Raw genomic sequence first — 21,853 nt, 5'->3', positions numbered from 1 at the left:
ATCAATAAGAGATTTGTTTGAAATAAAAAATTCAACATAATGACACAAAGTTATTATATGGAATGATTGGTTTAAATAGAAATGATAATCTTTACATAGAATTGTGCAAAATATTGATACAGGGAAAGGCAACATAATCTGAATAAGTGTTTCAGAGATAAGCTACAAACAGATGAACTACTAGGGAAAAATAGAAGAAATTATAAATGAATACGAAGATTTTATCAAACCTCATATGGAGAATTAATTTTTGAAAAGTTCTTCTTATAAATGAATCATAGAGTATTTCAAGGGTTAAAAAAGGATCTTGAATAATATCTTCCCCAACATCATTATCTTCCAGATGGTGAAAGTGAGACCCTGAGACATTATGTTATTTGTCCAGGACCCATAGTATCAGAGGTGGGGAGGAGTCTGGAAAAATCTATGTTGAATCAGAGCACTGGCTTCTACTTCCAAAATCTAATTCTGAAATGGCAATAGTGCTTGAACAAGGCAGTATACTACTTCTTTTCCATTATTTATTCATCATTGATCTATTCCTCCATTCCTTATTTTTTAAAATAAATATTTTCTAACATTCATTGATCAATTTCATGAGCTATGTACTATTATATGAACTTTATACACATTTTTAGTTCAATCCTCACAAGAACCCTGAGGTGCAGGTATTAGTACAATTCTGATTTTTAAGTAAAAATGCAAATATAAGAGGGTAGGCAACTGGAAAATAGAGATGGGATGTGGACCAGACACTTGAAGCACCCACATTTCAAGTAATTACCCTACTCAACAAATGTTGTTTTGATTTTGAAAAAATATTTTTAGGGTACTTTAAGAGTACCTGACTATTTTTTATTTCTTAAATATACACATATTCTGGGAAGAAAACCTGAGGTGGCAGTAAATCGAAGCAGCTCTGCTCAGACTAGATGCTGGCAGAGGCAGTGAATTCTCCTTTCCCCAACCCCTATATTTTCAGTTGTTGAGTGATTCTAAGCTTTCACATGGCATCTCCACATTCTAGATTTTCCAGGAATGTCACAATTTAAAATATTTCATGTCTTAGACTCTGTGTCCTTATATTGAAATATATTTTATTTGAATGCAATGTTATACAGTTCTTCAATTTCAGTTATCTTTCTCATGCTAGATGATCTTTAGAAAGGTTTTCTGTCTGGAATAGCTGGATAATACTAACTTTTTAAACTTTTTAAAATAAATGATTTCCGGAATTTTCCATAGGAAACATTTTAATCTAAAATAATTATTTTTCATTTTGGAGATCATACTTCAAAATTATAAACAAAAATATCTACTTTTTCTGATTTTCCTTGTTACTGTACCCACCTTTTGTGTCTCATTTCATTATACTAAGATTTATCTTCATATTATATTGTCAATATTATCTCCCTACTTTGTATAAATCTTCCTTCTTATTAACCCTGATTTAGTGCATGAAATGGTATGCCATAGTGCCCTCTTCAACATATTAATCATACTAAATTATTCTGATCATTATGCATTTAGACACTATCTTCAATTTAACTTTTTGATCTCTGGGGTCTGAGATGTATTTTTACATTGTTAATTGAAATATTAACATCTAGCATTTTATCATTGTCCCCTTTATTGCTACATTTAGATTAGAAATGCTTTTTTCATAACCCAGTAAATTCAAATTTTCTATGTCTAACATGTTTCCCTACTTATCATGCTAGATGGGACCATATCTATATAATTCATTTTTCCTAATTACTCCAACTTGCACAATTATCTTTCAAAACATATACACTGGCTATAGGAAAAAATTATCTTCCTTTGGACTTTGGCTTGGATGATTTACTACCAAATAATGATTTTAGCCAAATCAATTGACATTTATTGAACTTTGATAGTCGCTTGGAGTTGAGGTGAACACAAATATTGGTTACTGCCATCAAGAGCTCACTATCTCATGAGAGAGACAGGAAAGTAAATAATATGTAAGTAATATGACTCCTTGGGACAGTTGTTTAATGAAATACGATATATCCAAAGAGCTATGATTGTGGAAGCACAGAAAAGAGGGAAGCTCACCTGGCCTGTGGAAGTTGGGGAAAGTGTCCCACAGGAATAAACACTGATCTAATAAAGTTAACTAGAGGGAAAATGGGAATAGGCAAAATAGGCAAAGCACATATAAGAAAGAACAAGATTTTGGTATATTCAGGGAATGGTAAGTAGTTTGGAATGGCTAGAATGGGAGTGGAGCACTATCATAGGTGAAGCAGGGAAAGCAAGCCAACAGGTCCTTTCGTAGCTATTAACATGCACAAGATGCTGGAGAGGTCAACTTGGTAGAACAGCTGTGTGAGACTGGAAACTGGTAAGATGTGTGTGTATCAGCCCCCAGTGGGAAGCATGAGTCTACGACCGAGAGTGGAGTTTGGAATCCAACATTCCTGGATTCAAGTCCAGCTCTGTGACCTATGACAAATTATTTAACTTAAAAACAAATGAGAGTTCCTACAACTCCAAGCAGGAGAATTGCATCCACCAACCATGAGGGATCTAAGTCCCCTCTCAATATAGAGGTGAACTGGACATCACCAACCAACCCAGGGTCCGCAGGATGGAGGAATAAAGTATGAATTAGAGTGAACTTACTGGTATTCTACTAAAGAAGTATTGTGACTAGTAATGGAAGAAACTGTAGCATTGATCTGGAGAAAGTGGCCACAGTAGTTGCTGAGGGCAGGAAGAGGAAAGAGGAGATGAGATGTGGGGGCATTTTTGGGATTTGGACTTGTCCTAAATGATATTGCAGGGACAGATGCTGGACATTATATATCCTGCCTTAATCCACTGAATGTACTGGGGAAGAGTGTAAACTACTATGTAAACTATAATCCATGCAGTGCTGCACAGTGCTCCAAAATGTATTCACCAAATGCAATCATTGTGCCGCAATGATGAAAGAGGTGGTTGATATGGGGGGGGGCAGGTATGTGGGGACCTCTTATATTTTTTAATGTAACATTTTTGTGATCTATGTACCTTTAAAAAAAAGACAATTTAATTTAAAAAAACATCAAAACACAGAAATGATAGTATATATCTCAGGATAATTGTGAGGAATAAATAAGATTATGTATAAAAATCTCCACACATAGTATTTGAGACAATAACAGTTCAATTCAAGTTATCTCTTACTTTTACCACAACACAAACATTCTTTACCTTTTCTAGACTCACAACAACATGAGTCTCAAGGAAAATTTTCCTAGGCCTAACCCTAAAGGACCCTTTCTTTCATTAATATGTCTCACTGAATAACTGAAGAAAAAACAAAACTCGTTTCCATCCAAATATGGGTGGTGATAAGTTTCTACAATTTTTATTCAAGTTGAGAAAAGGCCATGCTGATATATAATATTTCTGAAAATGTGAAAGAAATAAATAGTATAATTAAAAGCCTGCTTTTTATAAGGAAGTAGGCAATTTCAATGTCATTTTGTATAGCCACATCAAAACATGAACCTAAGAATTCTAGCACTTCCTAAAATTATTTACATATATAAATTACTGAAATTTGTGATTTGATTTGAATGTTAGAGTAACATAACATTTTCGTGTGCAGAGTCTCGGATATTTTATGGAAATATCCCTAGATATATCAGGTTAAGATGTTGATTAATATTTAAAATGTACAAAATACTGGTGGACATTTTAAAAAACGTATCAAAGAAAGCCTGATGTTAAATTCTGTCAAAGTCAAAGTTCTGTCTTTTAGATAATTGTAAAAATTTGAAGATACTTGAAGGAAATAATCAGAAATATATCTTTCTCCTTTAAATGCATTTTAGAGACAGAAAATTTTCATTACCTGTTGATAACAGAGAAAAGCCCTATTTTCTTTGGCAGTGAGAGTCAGCCCCATATAAAACATGCTGAGGAATTTTTTGTTAAAAAAATGGTGAGATAATTCAGTGAGCAGAAAGCACTGATAAACATACATACTGCACATAAACTTCCATTTCTATGCAAACTCCATTTCTAACTAGAACTTCAATTTAATATCAATTGGGGTATATAATCTTGTGTTACAGTAGGAATTAATGCCTTAGATATTTTAGCTGGAAGTTTGGGTCATATGTTTTTTTTAACACCTTTGAAAATTCTGTCTTTGATTATATCAGATCATTCCTAAACTAACTAGCTGGTCATATGCAGGGATTGACTGTGGGTGGAAATGGTGAAGTGCTGTGCTTCTTGTCTCTACAATATGACTAGCCAGTTATTCCCCTGACTTCAGCTGTGTGGCTTTGGAAGAGTTGGTTTACTGCTCAGTGCTTTATTTTTCTCATTTGAAGCAGCAACCGCACCCGGCCCACCCCCACCACATATATTCCCTATCTGCCTTCCTGGCTTTATTTTTCTTTGCAGCACCCATTCATATCTGATACACTCTGTATTTTACTCATGTATTCTTTGTTGTTCCATCATTAGATTGTAAACCCTGGGAAGAAAAGCTCACATCTGCATCCTCAGCATCCTACATAGCATCTGGTACATAGTGTTCGATAAATATTCAAAGAATAAATTAATTAATCTATATAATAAGGATACTCTGCCCTACCTCATGGAGTTGGTAGGGTATTAAAGGAGTTAATATATTCAAAACATTTAGAACAGTACTTGGCACATTGTAAATGCTGAAAAATTATTAGCTCCTATTAATATTCCTGAGAAAGTTTGTTTATAAAACCATGAGCATTCATTTCAGATAAAATACCTACTTAAAATTCCTTTCCTTTTAGGCAATGAATTGATTTTAGTGCTATTTCACTTGCTAAGTTAGAAGATGTCCTCGCTAAAAACATTCCAGCTTACTGACAGTAAGTTACGGCTAACTGTGCTTCATTGGAAAGGAAAAAGTCAGGAGTTAGATCCACTTGCTAAGATAAGGTAGTCATTGAGGATATAAGAAAAACTCAACAACTCCAGTGGCAAGGGCATGGAATTTTAAGTACAGAGTAACATTCTTTTATTAATTTATTCATATTATTATTTAATTTGATCATTAATTCATGGGAGCTTTTTAAAAAAGCAATTCTATTGTTATTTAAACTTAATTCAAATGTGTAGCTTCTTCTTCCTACTCTTTCCAAGGGCAGGAGCCTCTCCAACATTTAGGTATTATAGTAGGATCTGCCGTTCTCCAAGAGTCCACCTTTCCAGGATCCCATTCCGGTCCTTCTAGCATCTTCCTATTAATCCCGTATAGCCACTAAGTCACCCCCAAGTTCTAGCTGCATTATCGGTGATGCTTTTCTCTGCTGAACCATTGAGGCAATAAAGTTAGACATATGTTCCTTCCTTTTACTTCCCTAGACCTGCTCCCAAAGCCTATCAATGTAAGGATCCATAGTGATGTATAAATACCTGTACTGAAGGCAATAATAGAAATGGAAACAATAAGGTTATCATTAATATGAATGGTTCTCAGAGGGAAGGTAGTTAAGGACAAGCCCTTCCCAAAGAAAGGGTTGACACTTTTCCACTTACTCCACTTCTCTAGCCTCATCTTCATGCCTTTCCATTTGAAATACATTAATTCATTCACTTTGCAAATTATTATTGAACACCCATCATGTGTTTAACAATGAACAAGAGAGTCAATTCTCCAGTCTCGTGGAAATAGGAGAGAGGAGTGAAGGGAGCTTGTTTCCAATGAATGGAATGCCCTCTACTCTTCACTGTTTTAAGTTTAAGACCCACTTCTAAGAATGTCAGTCTGAATGCCTTGTCCTCACGAGAGTTTCTGTCTTAACAACTGACATGTGGTATTGGTGTTCTTAGAATATATATTTTAAAAATTTAAATATATCTGTATAATTATCTAATTTGAATAAACTATTTCTCTCATTCATAATTTATAAATATAATTTATTTAATTTTAATGTTATATAAATATATAATTTATAAATATTTGTACAAATCAGTTTCTCCCTAATTGCTCTATAAACTACATTAAACCTTTAGCTTATTAGGAGGAAAATAAACTCAAACCAATTTCTAAACATTAGTGAAATTTTATTTTCTGCCCCAGAAGACCCTCATCATTTAGTTTGTAAAATTTAAGTTTTTGTCTGTAGGATTTACCATTTATAGTTCTATTACCTTATTCCTAGGCTAATTGTATCTGCTCTTATTTTTATTAATGCTGTTTGATAGAAAGTACAGTATTGTCTTTACAGTTTTGTAAAAGGTTAGAAATGGTAAAAGATTCTACTTGGCTGAACAATTTTTGTGAGAGTACTAGTTTCTGGCATACAGAATTTAAAAACAATCTACACAGAGTTTTAAATGGTCAACAGGAATTCAGTAAACCAGCATTGAACAAGAATAATAGATTTATGTTTGTATTCAAAATAAGTATTCACCTAGTTTTGACAATTATCAGAAAATATGTCCTTATAAATGCGAGGATACTGTAAAGTGTGAATTTAGTTAATTGACAAGGAATTAAAAACAAAATATAAAATTCTAAACCAATTTGAAAAAATAAGTAGCCTTCAGAAGTTTTTATTTTGAAAGGTGTAATGAAAGCTTGAAAAATAAATATGTACCAATTTTTTGCAACTTAATTCATAAATGAAATTTTATTTTTTACTACTATTTCACAAGACGTTTACAATGTAATTGTATTGGGTGTTGAGAAAATTATGAAAAATTATCTTGCCTCCAGCCATCTATTTTCATTTTCCCCTAATATTATATAATGGGTTTATTTCATGTAATATGTGTAGATCTTTATTTTCTAACATTTTTATGTCATGACACAATATGAAAATGACAATATTTCTAATGCAAACTGGAAGGAAGTGGAAGAGCCTGCTGAGGGAACGATAGCCTCACAATCTTTAAACACTAGCTGCATAAAAATAAGCGTATGAACCTGTCAGTTTCTCTCTTCCCTACTTCCTCCTCTCTTTTTACTCTTCTCTTAATTTATCATAGCAACCTATTTCTTTGTAGGTTTACAGTCTCCCAAGTTTTTTTCGGAGAAAGTTGACTCTACATAATAGAATTTTATTTTTGATGTTAAGTTTTTCTACTTGCTTAACCTTTCATGTAATGGATTATTTTTTATATATTTTTTCTTTGTTAGAGAAGTAAAATTACAAAACAATCATGCATAAAGTATAGAATTCCTATATACCACCCTATCATTAATACCTTGCATTGGTATGGAATATTTGTTACAATTGATGATAGCACATTTTTATAATTGTACTATTAATTATACTCAGTGATTTAACTTAGAGTTCACTACATGCCATAGATTTAAAAAAAAATGTTATTCTGCTACGTTACATAAGTCTAACGTTTCCTCTTTTAATCATATTCAGATATATATTTCAGTGCTGTTAATTTATTCATAATGTGCTACCATCACCACCATCCATTACCAAAACATTCCCATCATTCCACATAGGAACTCTGTACATTTTAAACCTTAACTTCCCATTCCCTATCCCCACCCTGTCCCCTGGTAACCTATATTCTAGATCAAATCAGTTAGATCATACAAAATTTGTCCTTTCGTGTCTGGTTTATTTCACTCAACACGATGTCTTCAAGGTTGATCCATATTGCCACATGTATCAGGACTTCATACCTTTTTATGGCTGAATAATAATCCATTATATGTATATACATTTTATTTATCCATTCTTGGATTGATGGACACTTGGGTTGTTTCCATCTTTCTCAATTGTGAATAATGCCAGTATGGACATTGGTGTGTAACTATCTGTTTGAGCCCCTGCTTTCAATTTTTTTGGGTATATACCTAATTGTGGGATTGCAAAGTCATATGGCAATTCCATACTTAATATCCTGAGGAACCACCAAACTGTCTTCCACAGTGGTTGCATCATTTTACATTGCCACCATCAATGAATGAATGTTCCTGTTTCTCTGTAACCTCTTAAAAGTTTATTTTCATTTTTTTAAATAGTAGCCATTTTAATAGGTGTGAAATGGTATCTCATTATGGTTTTGATTTGCATTTTCCTGATGGCTAATGATGTTGAGCTTCTTTTCATGTGCTTTCTGACCATTTGTTTATCTTGTTGGGAGAGATGTCTTTTTTAGTCTTGCCCATTTTTTAATTGGCTCAATTTGTTATTTTGCTGTTAAGTTGAAGGATTTCTTTATATATTCTGGATATTCAACTTTTATCTCTAATGTGGTTTCCAAATATGTTCTCCCATATTCTTTGAGGCACAAAAGTTGTTAATTTTGGTGTGAAGGAGGCGTTGGGAACAGAGTTTCCCCACCATTACTGAGGTGCATCAAGCAAGCAGAAGACCCGCCCTGAGGCAGGAGTGGGAAGCATAAGGGCAGACACACCATGGAGAGCAGGAGGAGAACAAAACCACAGGTGGCCCATGGCTTTTCCCCAGCCAGAGGAGCAGGTTGCTGGCAGGCACACAGATTTGGTCCACCTGCCGTCCCTCGGTGCAGGACTCTCGTAGTTTTTGCTTGTTTTTTTAAAAAGGTGATTCCTGCTTTTGTGGAGCTTACACCAAGTAACTGGTTAACCCTCTGTTTCCTTATTTAAATGTGGATCTTTGCTATCATGTGCAGGATACAGATGAGTTTATTTTACTTACTGGCACTGTAAAACCCCGGGGCAAATTTGAATTTGCCTTCTTTACCGTTGCAGGGTGTTGCATGACTGGGCAGCATTTGGGGCAATGAACAGTCTGTGACTGGGATTGAAAGAAATCCAAACTATGGCCTGGTCAAAACAAAGAAACATACAGATTTTGAGTATGGTGACCAGATAAGGGGCACTTTGGGCTAACTATCTGGGTTCTCTGACTTTGCTCTATAATGCATTTGATGTCATCATTGAGAAGATATAAGGTGCAGAAGGTGATTTGAGCATAGTAGCAGCTGGCTTCATGGCAGGCATGTTGTACAAATGTACAGGTGGTCTTCAGCGGTTAGCATGAGGTGGTCTATGCACTATATGCCCTATATAACTGGGAACACATGAAAGGCTTCTTGCACCAAGTCACCTTGATGAGGTTGCAGAGTGGTGAATGGAGGACACTTCAATAGTCATCAAAATCAATTTATGAGTCAGTCTAGACTTATTTGTTTATTTTTTCTTCTACCTACAATTAGTTTAATTTTTTTTTTTTTTTTTTTTATGTTCTGGTTTGCTGTGATTAAGATCATTAATGGTTTACCAGGACAGGCACTCCTTCTAGCCACTAAAGGATCGTGACTCACTGAGTATGTGCTTCCTATTGTCTCCTTGGGAGAAGATCCTGCACATGTTCACCCTCCAACCCCCTAACCTGGAAAACCACGTACTCCCAGAATTCAGGCCCTGTTTGTTTTCAGCACTCACCAAGTTCGTCATTTCATGATCCTAAACTGTAATGTTGCCCTATATGCCCAATAAAGGGTAAAATTAGAACCAAAAAAAAAAAAAGGTTTTAATTTTGATGAGGTCCCATTTATCTATTTTTTTCATTTGTTGCTTGTGCTTTGGGTATAAAACCTAAGAAACCATTGCCTAACACAACACAAGGTCCTGAAAATGCTTCTGTATGCTTTCTTCTAGGAGTTTGATATTTCTAGCTGTTCTACTTATGTCCATATCAAGCTGATTTTTGTATAAGGTGTGAGGTAGGGGTTCTCCACTTTTTGTTTTTGTTTTTGCAAGTGGAGATCCAGTTTTCCCAGGACCATTTGTTGAAGATACTATTCTTTCTCAATTGAGTGGTCTTTGCCCACTGTCAAAAATCAGTTGGCCATAAATGTGAGGGTTGATTTCTTAGTTCTCAATTCACTTCCATTGTGATGGATTATTTTTCAAGAGTGAGATAATCTTGGATGTCAGCTTATATTTTTATTTGGAAATTATTGTCAGTTAAATAGTTGCTGCTCTTTCTGAAAGTTTCCTGATCAAAACACCAACACACTGGAGAAACATGATCACAAATTTAGCACATAGAAAAATGCTGAATTCAGCTATTTTCTTATAATTTTTCCCTTCTGTCTTTGGAAAGGATAAGAAGTATGTCAGTCACCACTCTACTGCTTTATTCAGTCCCACTACTAGCTTGTTTTGTTTAGAAAGAGTATAGAGCTTTATGATTAGGGCAAAAGTCTCCACTCCCTTTTGATCAGTAAAAGTAGCAGCTAGGAAAGTCCCAGTTTTTTCGGTTGTTCTAAATGAGGTGGGATTGTTTTTTGTTGTTGTTGTTTGTTTTTAGCTTTTTTCCTTTTGAAATAATAGAGTATACATTATAGTGGATACTTTTACTGATACTCTATTCTGGAAGTAATGTGACTAGTAATGGAAGTAAATGTAGCACTGAGGTAGAGAAAGTGGCCATAGTAGCTGATGAGGGTGGGAATGGGAAGAAGAGATGTGATGTGGGGGCATTTTCAGGACTTGGAGGTGTCCTGGGTGGTACTGCAGGGTCAGTTACTGGACATTGTATGTCCTCTCATGGCCCACTGGGTGGACTGGGGGAGAGGGTAAACTGTAATGTGGACCACTGACCATGTGGTACAGCAGTGTTCAGAGATGTATTCACCAAGTGCAATGAATGTCCCATGATGATGGAGGAGGTTGTGGTTATGGAAGGAGTGGGGTGAGGGGAGTGGGGGGTATATGGGGACCTCACATTTTTTCAATGTAATATTAAAAATTAATTAATTAATTTTTAAAAAATACTTTCAAACTCACTGGCCAGTTACAAAAATAATATAAAACCAATACAGAGACTCCTACATACTCCTCCTCTACTCCCAGATACCAATATCCACCAATTTTAACATTGCCACCTTTGCTGTATCGTTCTATCTACCCACCCAATTATCTATCTATGTATCTATCTGTCTATCTATCTATCATCTGCCTATTAATCCAATTTTTCTACACGAGTATGCATTCTATATATCATGCTATTTGAACACTTCATACTGATATACACATTTCTTAAAAACAAGGATATTCACTTATATAACCATCTTAAGGGCAGTAATCAAGTTTAAGAAATTTAACTTCAATATAAAATATACAGTTTATATTCCAATTTTTTCATATGTCCTAATAATGTCCCTTTGAGACTTGTCACTTTAGTTGCTCTTTTTTAAAAAAAATTGTGGGAACATTATATAACATAAACTTTCCCATCTTAACCACTCCCAAACATATTGTTTACTGGGATTAATCACATTCACAATATTATGGTACCCTCACCCGCTTCCCATTGCTAAACTTTCCAATCTCCCTGTAGAGATACCCTATCCACATTATGCATTAATTCTCCATTATTCCTGCCCCCTGCCCCTGGAAAATTGTACTCTACTTCAATATTTTCTTGAGCTTGCATATTTTCTGATAATTTCTTTGTAGCTGCTTACCACGGGGCTTAAATTTAACCTCCTAAATCTGTGACAATCCTTCTGTTGATAGAAACAATTTCAATAGTATATACAAACTGTACTCCTCTGTCGCCCCACCTCTATATAGATTTTCTCATAAATTGTATGTTTATACTCTGAGTCCAAAATCACTAGTTTGCTGTTATATTTTATGCCTTTGCTATTTAGGTCCTGTAGGAAGTAAAATGAGTTACAAACCAAAAGTAACATAGTACTGGCATTTATATTTACCCATGCCATTTTCTTTAACAAAGATTTTTATTTTTTTCATGGAGCTTCAATCTATTGTCTAGTACCCATTCCTTTTATCCAGCAGAACTGTCTTTATAATCTCTTGAAGGGCCAGGCTAGGGTGATGACCTCCCTCAAGTTTGGTTTATCTAAGAATGTTTTAATTATTTTCTCATTTTTGAAAGACAATTTTGCTAGATAGAGAATTCTTGGTAGGCAATTTTTTTTTTCTTTCAGCATTTAAAGTATGGTTTCATGGTCTCCAATAAGAAACCAGCGCTTAAATCATATTGAGTCTCCCTTGTGTGACACATTGATTTACTTGTGTGGCTTTTAGAATTCTCTTTATTTTTGTCATTCAACAGTTTGATTATAATATGTTGCAGCTATTATTTGGGTGTATCCTGCTTGGAATTCATTGAGTGTCTTAGATATGCATATTTATGTCTTTTGCTAAATTTGAAAAGTTTTTGGCCACTATTTCTTTGCATATTTTCTCTGCCCCTTTCTTTCTTCTTCTTCTGGGACTCCCAAAATGTGTATATTGCTTAGCTTAATGATGTCCCACAGGTTTCTCAGGCTCTGATTACTTTTCTTTCCTTTTCCTGATCCTCAGACTGAATGATTTCAATAGCCTTTACCTTTAAGTTCTCTGATTCCTTCTTTGACAGCTCTTATCTGCTGTTGAACCCCTTGAGGGAATTTTTAATTTCTATTACTGTGTTCTTCAGCTCTGTTTGGTTCCTTTACCTAATTTCCATCTCTTTATTGCTCTTCTCTTTGTGTTTATCTATCATTTTCCTGAATTATTTTAGTTCTTTGTCCATGTTTTCCTTTCACTCTTTGAACATATTTAAGACCATTTTTTAAAGTCTTTGTCTGTTATGTCCTAGGTCCAAGCCACCTAAATGATGGTTTTTTTTTTTTTAACACTGCAATCTTCTCTTGTCCCTGAGCTAAACCATCCTATTTCTTTCTATGTTTTGTAACCTTTCATTGAAACCTTGACATTTTGATATTTTAGTGTGTTATAGCAGGAATTTAGATTCTAGGGCATCTGTTCCTTAAGACTTTCCTCCTAATGTTATGACAGAGCTATCCTTGTGGCCAGGAGCTAACCCCCCAAAAAAAGTGAAAAAGAAAACACTTTTCTAAGTCTTTGCAGATTGGTCTGTGCAAGTACTGTCTTTCAGGGTTTATCTATACAATAAGTTTAGAGAATAGCTCCAGGCCAAAGCATAGGGGACTGTGGCCCTTTTTTCATGTGTTGTTTTGGGCATGCATGTACAGCCTTAGGAGTTTCTCCATTTGCATAGTGTAAATGTTCCCTCGGAAATAGTTGCCTTATGGTCCTAGGTACTGCACTCTTTGTCCTACAGCCAGCAATCCCTTACCCCAGGCAGCCACTTACTAGTCTTCTACAGATTTCTGCAGGAGAGCTCTGTGATCTATCTCTATAGGCAGGTCATGTTTTAGGACAAGTTCCTCAGTCCAGCACCAGACAGACTGGGTCAGATATTCGTGCTCCCAATATATAAACGAGTTACTTTTCTCCTTTGGAACTGGGACCAAGATCCACACTGGGGGCACCAGCTGACTGCACAAAATCAGTGAGGAGTGGGTGAGGAACCAGTCAGAGCACCATGAGATCCTACTACATTTAAGCACCCTTTTTCTTGGTTTGGCACTTACACTTTACTGAAATTCTTTAACTATTTTCTGGAGCTTTGAGAAAGATGTTTCTGCCAGTTCTTGCTCGTTGTTCAAGAACTTGCTTCTGGGTTGAGGTGGGGGAGTGCTGGAGCCCTGAAGTATCTCATTTTGCCATCTTGATCAGTGCGGGGCCCCCACCAAATGAGGTTTTAATTTATTATCATTAGTGTTATTCCAAGGCCTCCGACTGCTTATTGAATTTTTGAATTTGTGGTTTCTTGGGGCCTTTTTTTAAAAAACTTATCTCATATTTGATTTGTCTTTGCCAAACATGTTTGGTGCTGTGTTTGCTCTGCTCGTTTCTCTGTTCATCTATCTCCACATTAACCTGTATCTCCCAGTAACTCCTCAAATTTGTTCTTATATAAATGTAGCACTGATCAATTCTAGTGCTCTAATACAATTATTATTTTTAAATAATCTTTTCTGTTATTTCCTTTACATGTTGCAGAGAAGAGGAATAGCTACATGTGCTCATCTGCAATCTTGATTTAATTATTTCCCCTACTTGAAATAAATGTATATAATGCCATCCTTAAAATAAATACATTTTCACTGCAGAAAAATCAGGATATATATTGTATTGTTAGGTATTTTACTGGAATATATAATATAAGAATGTGTAATAATACATTATATGTATATACAAATAACCTAACAAGCCAGAGATAACCACTTTTGCTATTTTTGGTATATATATTCCTAGCCTTATTCATTTAAGAATATTTCTTGAAATTCTACCACGTAATTCTGTATATGAATGCTTTTTATTTTACCAAAATGAAAACCTACTAAATTGGCTATTTTATACCTGATTTTTTTCAGTTATGTCATAAACCTGTTCCTTTTTGTTAAATGTTCTTTGATGGAATTTTTATTAGTGCCAAAATCATTTTTCATATAACATACTTTTCATCTAATTCCTTATTGCTTAGATTCTTTCAATTTTCTGCTTTACAAATAATGGTTCTGTGAACATTCATGAAGATAAATCTTTTTTATATACATTGTTGCATCCTGAGGGTAAATAAAGCAGCTCTTCTTAACCTAATATCACAAAGGAATTATTAGAAAATCCTAGATACTGCCTTTGAACAACTAGCACCTCCTTCTTTTAATGTGTATTAAATAAAATCAGTTTCATTGTTCTTTCATCAGTTCACAAAATGACTGAACCAGTTCTGTACAACCTTTCTCTACTTTGATGTGTGTGTGTGTCTAAGTGGGTGAGTGTGTATGAAAAAGAGAGAGAGAAAAGAGAGAACAAGAAAGAGAAAGAGAAAGGGTGAGAGAAAAGGAGGGAGGGAGGGACTGATTATGAAAGTATTTTAAATGATCAGGGTAATGAAAACTGTCTTTTCATTTCAAGCAAGACTAGTACTACTGGGAGGAAAGAAATTTGCAAACCCCAGGTGTTTTTGTGGCTTAGTTCTGTAAATTTCATAAGACAGAAAAAATATTCTCCTTCTTAGATGCCACAGAGACAGCTCCTCTCTAAGGCCATCTTTTGTTGCTCAAGTTTTCAGATAGAGGCACCCGTCTGAAACTAGTGACCACACTCTCTTGGATACAACGAGACCAAAATTCATGCTTCTGCCAACTGTATTGCCTTTGACTCTTCTTTTTATTCTGCCAGTGCACTTCAGCCACAGATCACCAGGAACACATCTGTAGTTGAACTAGTTGGATTTATTGCTTGTTGCAATGATGAGAAGGCTACCCATGAGAACTATGGGATGTCTCAGTAAGAGGATATTAGGAAGGACTTCCATGATTTAGGCTTCTGCTAAGTGATTTGAGGGAAGGTTCAAGGGAACCAGGGCTTTGCTATAGTTTGCTTGCTGTCAAGAAGCAGTGATAATTTTATGATTTAATATATTGACTATTATCTAAAAGCAGCATGAACAAACGTCCCAGTTTGCTTCATGCTAACATCATAGGACTTTCAGTTCCCAAACAAGAAAAATCCCAGGCAACCCAGGATAGAAAATTGGAGAAATGAAAAGAGCCTAATGCTGTAATTAGTGAAGAAGGAACTATCACTCATATGGGATATTTGGTATTTTTGTTGTTTGGGCAGTTTCAGGCTTTTTTTTTTTTGGATTCAGACATGATCATGAAGGGTCTTACTATTTTTTTTACCAATCATGGTCACAGAATGGCCTTGTCTGATTTTGATATTCTGTGAAATTGTTCTTACTCAGTAAGAACATTGAACAATTGTTCATTTAGTTCTAGTGGTGAATGCCCAGAACTGGCTCTGGGCAATCCCAAAGCCATCTCATATTGTCAGACCAGTTTCTAGGTTTCCGAGGCTGCTTCCCCTGCCCTCTCATCCCCTTAATTGAGGACTTGAGAGATGCATTTTGAGTGCTAAAGAATAAGGCCTAAAAGTTTACAAATTTGGTCTTGATTTAAGAGCTTTGGTTTTAGCCACATTGTTTCTGAGCCTAATGAAACACTTTGAGATTTGAGATATTCAGTAATAAAAAATTATCCATTATTCATCTCTCTCAATAAAACTTTTTCTTTTATTCAATACAGAAACATGTAAAACTACTACTTAGAAAATCAGATATTCTCTCCCTTTCTCTAAATTTAAAATTCATATTAGCATATTTAAATGTTCTTAGTAATACTGCCAAAAAGAAATTCAAATTTTTTTACCTACCACATTTTTTTGCCAGACCCATTCACATTTTGAGAAATACCAATATTTCATAGAATAAAGTTTAGTGATGGTAGTTATGCTTTTTGTTTTAAAATTTAGAAATAGATATAAAAAGTAAATTATTCTGGTTTAAATCATCTGTTTAAAGTAAAATTTTCCCTAATAGCAATATTGAAAAGATATTGTTTCATGTTTTTCAGATTTAATGTTTTAATATTTAGAGAAAATATAAGTGGTGGTGATTGTTTTTTTGGAAAGCATTAACTGGTGGATAGACATATTATTATAAATTGATTTTGTTTAGTAATAAATGTAATAATTCCATGTAAATTATAGAGTATCATTTTAATTATTAACATTAGTTCAATTATTTCAGCTATCATAACAAGCTCAGTTTATTGTCCAAGATATTAACTAAATTGATTGCCAGTAATTTTTCTTTATAACAATGGAAAAATTAATGGGTTTAGCTGTGTTATGATCTATGATCATGAAATTTTCTCTAGATTCTGAAGACTATTTTGAGGTTAACATTCCAACAGAACTAAGAAGAGAACATTCTGTGGAAATAAGTGAGAGGAGGGAAGTTGAAGAATTATCTGAAACTTCAAGAAGCAGCATACCTCTGGCAATGGTGCTTCCCACTGAAATTCCATGTGAGGTCAGTAAAGATGCCTTGTTATTTAAGTGGTCCCATTGTCTTAGTAGATAATTGCATTTCACTGGAATGCAAGCTTGATAATAGCTGGCATTTTGTGTATTTTGTTCGCTACAGTATCTCCAAAATCTAGGAAAATGCCTGGGGATTAATAGGAAATTAATATATATTTATTGAGTAATTGAATATTGGAGAATAAATGAGAGATTCATTTTATCCAATAATGCTTGACACTCTGCAAATAGCTATGTTACTGCTGTATATGTCAATTTACATAAAGGAAAGTTAGATTATTCATATTAAGTGGATCAAGGATTTTATTTTCATAAAGGGAAACATACCCTTGAACAGAATTTGGAAATAATTTTAGGGTCACCAATTTTTCGATTATAAAACATGTACTAAGGGCCTATATTATTAAGTGGAAATATCATAAGAGCTAGAAGAACTGGTCCTTTAGGAAGTAAAAGTATACTGGGGTGGGGGAATTTCTGAAAAGATGGCTATATGCATACATGTTCCTAACAGTTCCTCCTCCTAACTGGAATATATGATATATAAATTTTATTTTATTTATCTATTTTTTTAAAGATTTACTTATTTATTTCTCTCCCTTCCCCCCCCCACACCCCCAGTTGTCTGTTCTCTGTGTTTATTTGCTGTGTCTTATTTGTCCGCCTTTGTTGTTGTCAGCGGCACGGGAATCTGTGTTTCTTTTTGTTGCGTCATCTTGTTGTGTCAGCTCTCCCTCTCCGTGTGTGCAACGCCACCCCTGGGCAGGCCGCACCCTCCCTTACCCTGGACGGCTCTCCCCACAGGGTGCTCTCCCTGCGCAAGGGGCTCCCCTACATGGGGGACACCTCTGTGTGGTACAGCACTCCTTGCACACATCAGCACTGCGCATGAGCCAGCTCCACACAGGTCAAGGAGGCCCCGGGTTTGAACCGCGGACCTCCCATGTGGTAGACGGACGCCCTAACCACTGGGCCAAGTCCGCTTCCCGATATATAAACTTTAGGCACTAGAAAGATGCTGGATCTCAATATTTGTGGTGCCCTTGGGTGAAGAGAATAAAAGGTAGAAGGTATCCTGATGAAAGTTGCACAAAAAGTCCCTTCTGGTCTAGGTCAGTGGATTTATGCATCTTGGCAACAGAGCTGCCCTTACACTCTTGATGTACAATGTCCTAGGGGAGTTCCTTGATTCTGCTTGTACCAGCAATCTGGGAGGAAGCTAAACATTCTATGCATACCTCTCTCACCTCCACACCCCATGCCTGCTCAAAAGAACTGAAATTTTAAAGTATTTTGCTGTCAGTTATAGAGGAACAATAACAGCTCTGTCACTCTTTGCAGATCCCAGGAGCCTGAATGATAGAGGGCTGAGGGAACTGACAAACATGGTCAGGCAAAGAAGTATTATAACCCATTTAATGGACTCAAGAACTTCAGGGAAGGAGATTAGGAAAAATAAAATCAGTGGCTCCTATTGAGGCAGAAGCAATGGAAGAGATAAGAAAGAATTATAGTAAAGGAGAAATGGGAACGCCTCTCAAGTAAATGAAATAAAAGAAAAGGAAAAAAAAACAAACACTCTGGAACTAAACATGCCCAGGTGGTTGATTTAAGGTAGGGGTTCTTTCAATAGCAGAATCATGGGCTGACTTTTATTGACATGGATATAATCTTTTCAGAACATCTGAAGTTAAATTATTTCATTATCAAATCTCTCCTAGGATCCCACATTAAAAAAAAATCCAAAGATTTGAAAGGTCATAATTATTTTAGAACCAGCTTTACACCTTAAAAATTCAAAATGAGCAAATCCCTACAAACTCCAATAGTTATCCCAGACAAAATCCTGTGTTCTCAGACCCTAAAACTTAATACAATCTGAATCATGTTGCTATTGCCAAACACCATAGAGAAGACCATTTGTACCCAAGGGAAGATCAGGCAGTGAGAGAAAGTCATGGTTCAGATTTGCCAGGATACTGTTGTCTGTGCCAATTGTCTGAAAGCCCCACCATTGAATCTAAACTCATTTCTGAGAAATCTTCCAATCAGTGGTAACAGGGGAGAGGAAAGACCACTTAAGAATATTGCCTCCTCTGCCCAAAAGTTTCCCTGTCATCTTAAGAAATCTAGAAGTATACTGTATTATTATTTCCAGTCACTAGGCCATGTGTGAGATGTGCTGCTTTCAAATCCAGCATCTTTAAAACCTCATAATTTCCATTTCCCTTGTAGTTTTGTGTTTCTAGCATGCCAGTGCTGAAGTGACTACAAGTTCCTTATAGTGGAATAATCTTTTTTTCTCTCTAATAAAGAGGGAGTTGGTTTAAATCCCTACTGCTGCTGCTGCCTTTTGTGTGGATTTGCGTGGTCCTCTGGGCCTGCCTTCTAGAGAAATGTTCTTTCATATTCCCTCATCTGGTCATCTAGAGTATCAGCCTTGGTAGATTGCTTATCTGAGACAGCCAGCTTTACTGCTGATGACTGTGACATTTGGGGCCAAGAATGATCAATCAGTCTTTCCTAGCACTGTACGTTTCCAAATACTGTAGATTTTCTGGACCTTAAAAATCTTGTGCTGTTTTCAAAAAAGCAGGAAATATTTTTTCTCCTCCCTATATTTTGATGCATTAGTTAGGTTATACCTCTAGTGTTCTGTTTCTAAAAGTTATCCCCTATCTCTTTGAGAAACACCTAGATGAATTCTAACAGTTTAAATCTGGCTTTTAGTTTGGCCTCTTCTTTTAACTTTTGTAGGATTAGCATTCTGCATGATTTTTAGTAATTTCTTAAAAAAATCTTTTCTTTGTTTATGAGCCACATCTCTTTTTTTTTTTTTTTTTTTTGGCCAGGGCACTTTTCTATGTCTTTTTTCTAGTGGGATAACTTATCATGAGGGCTATGAAGTCCATGAGTTCAAGGTCTGCCAAAAGATCTGTTTTATTTGCTAAGATGCTCAAATCAGATACCATGAAATGTACTGGCTTTTAACAATGGGAATTTATTAGCTTACAAGTTTATAGTTTTGAGGCCATGAAAATGTCTAAATCATTATCAAGATAGTTTTTCTTCCCAAGGCAATGTATGGCTCCACTGCCACAAGGTAAGGAATAGGGTGGCATCTGCTGGTTTCTTATTTCTCTTTCAGGATTCATTCTTTTAGCTTCCTGCTTCCTTAGCTTTCTTTCTCTCTCTCCATATTGATGCAATTCATAAAGGACTCCAGTAAAGAGCCATGACTTAACTGAAGTAACTGCATCAAAAGCAAAAGGCCTTACTTAAAATAGATTTACTTGCACAGGAATGGATTAGCTTTAAGAACATGATTTTCTGGGGTCCATAGAGTTATAAACCACCACAAACCATCCTATGGATCCGACGAAGACATGTTCTTTTCATATGCAAAATGCATTCATTTCATCACAGTTTCCCAAAAGGCTTAAATCATTTCAGTAGCAATGCTAAGTACAAAGTCTCATCAAAATCAGTTTTAGGTGTGGTCTATCCTGAGGAAAAATTCCCCTCTGACTGTGGACCTGTGAAACCTAGAGAGCAAGTTATCTGCTGCCAATATATCAAGCGGGAATAAACATAGGCTAAGCATCCTCATTCCCATAAGGAGAAAATGGAAGGAAGACAAGGGTCATGGGTCCCTCCCAAACAATTCCAAAACCCTGCAGGGCATACTCCATTAGATTTCAAGGTCTAAGAGTCATCTATGGAACCATGCTTTGTCCTCCAGGTCTCATGGAGCGGCAGCCCCCACCCTTCCAAATGCTTGTACAGGGGCCGTGCTGTCCCTGAACACGGGGTGAAGGCTTCAACCTCTTCACACATTGGGGTGACCGCCAGGCTCTCCACCCTCATCAAGCATTGCGGTGGCGGACATTCATGGTTCAAATGAATGTCATCCAATTTTGTGTTCCTGATGAAAATTTCACCTGGGAGGCCTTCTGCCTTTGGAAACACATCTAAACCATAGCTGGACATAGTCTATAGTCCTCTTTCCTGTGTATTCCTCTAGAATCCCAGTACTGTAAGTTTCTCTGGCAAGTTGCTTCAGAGCATGGTTTTCAGAAGGACGGGGGAATTTGTCTCCCAGAGGACATGTGGCAGTGTCTACAGACATTTTTGCTTGTAGTAACAGGGGAGGTGGGAGGATACCAGCACCTAATGGGTAGAAGCCAGAGATGCTGCTAAACATCCTCCAATGCACAGGACAGTCCCCACCACAAAGATGATCTCATCCAAAATGTCAGTAATGCTGAGGTTAAATCCTGCCTCAGAGTATTGCAAATATATATGCCTCTTACAATAAATTAGTTACCTTGAAACCTGCCTAATAGTGGTATCAAGAATTCAATCTTCCCCCTCAGAGCTTCTCTGAAATCTGCCCAGTGTTCACTTACTGGAGCCACCTAATCTTTAAGGGGTGATTCCCAGTCACTGTTTTTATAGACTTTATCTGCTTTAAGAGGGAGCCTCTAAATGTTTCCCTCCATGGGCTCTGTCTTAGAAGGACTAGTTTGCTTTCTGATAAATTGTCTCTCCTGTTATTTCCACGCACCAGTTGTGTATTGCTTCTTTATTTTCTCTTAAGCAGCCCCATTCTGAAGAGCAGTTAAGAGTGAGCTTATTTCCTTGATCTTGTTATATATGTGTAGCCTGGCCTTCAATATATCATTTCCTCCCTTCTTTTTGATAGAATCTGCCCACTACAATACCAGCTTTTCTCCCAAGAAAATCGCTAACTTCTTTTGTATAACCAACCCATATTCCTTTATTTTTATTTTATTCCCCCACTGCTCCTATTTTGATGATAAGACTGAAACAAAATTTTTAAACCCAGTCTGGCTACCCTTATTCAGCAAATTTAATTCTTAAGTATAGTGCAACAGGAAAAGGTCTTTTAATGTGTTCAGAATCTGGGTATATATTAATTGAATTGTTTTATTATCTGAATCCTAACATGGCATATTTCCTAATAGAAGCTTCTATTTCATTTGGTGTGTTCATTGACACACCTCTGTGGCTGAAAGCATAATATGAATCTCCAAATCCATAGTATTTATCACAGGTTAAATTGTCCACAAATGCACA

At 35.9% G+C, this 21,853-nt stretch overlaps 1 protein-coding gene and 1 pseudogene across 2 annotated transcripts in view; both read left to right on the top strand.

The window, feature by feature from the left end:
- Window positions 1-21,853, top strand: part of BANK1 (B cell scaffold protein with ankyrin repeats 1) — a 371,762-nt gene that overhangs the window by 73,425 nt on the left and 276,484 nt on the right. For both annotated transcript variants that reach the window (XM_058294914.2, XM_058294915.2), the window contains exon 3: window positions 16,588-16,742. In XM_058294914.2, coding sequence (XP_058150897.1) covers window positions 16,588-16,742 — 155 coding nt within the window. The remainder of the gene's footprint in view (window positions 1-16,587; window positions 16,743-21,853) is intronic.
- Window positions 8,587-9,120, top strand: LOC139436419 (mitochondrial import inner membrane translocase subunit Tim23 pseudogene; annotated as a pseudogene).

Source organism: Dasypus novemcinctus, chromosome 1 (assembly GCF_030445035.2).
Source record: "Dasypus novemcinctus isolate mDasNov1 chromosome 1, mDasNov1.1.hap2, whole genome shotgun sequence".
Taxonomy (NCBI): Eukaryota; Metazoa; Chordata; class Mammalia; order Cingulata; family Dasypodidae; genus Dasypus; species Dasypus novemcinctus.
Note: the sequence above shows the minus strand (reverse complement) of the source record. Positions and strands in the feature narration are given on the sequence as shown.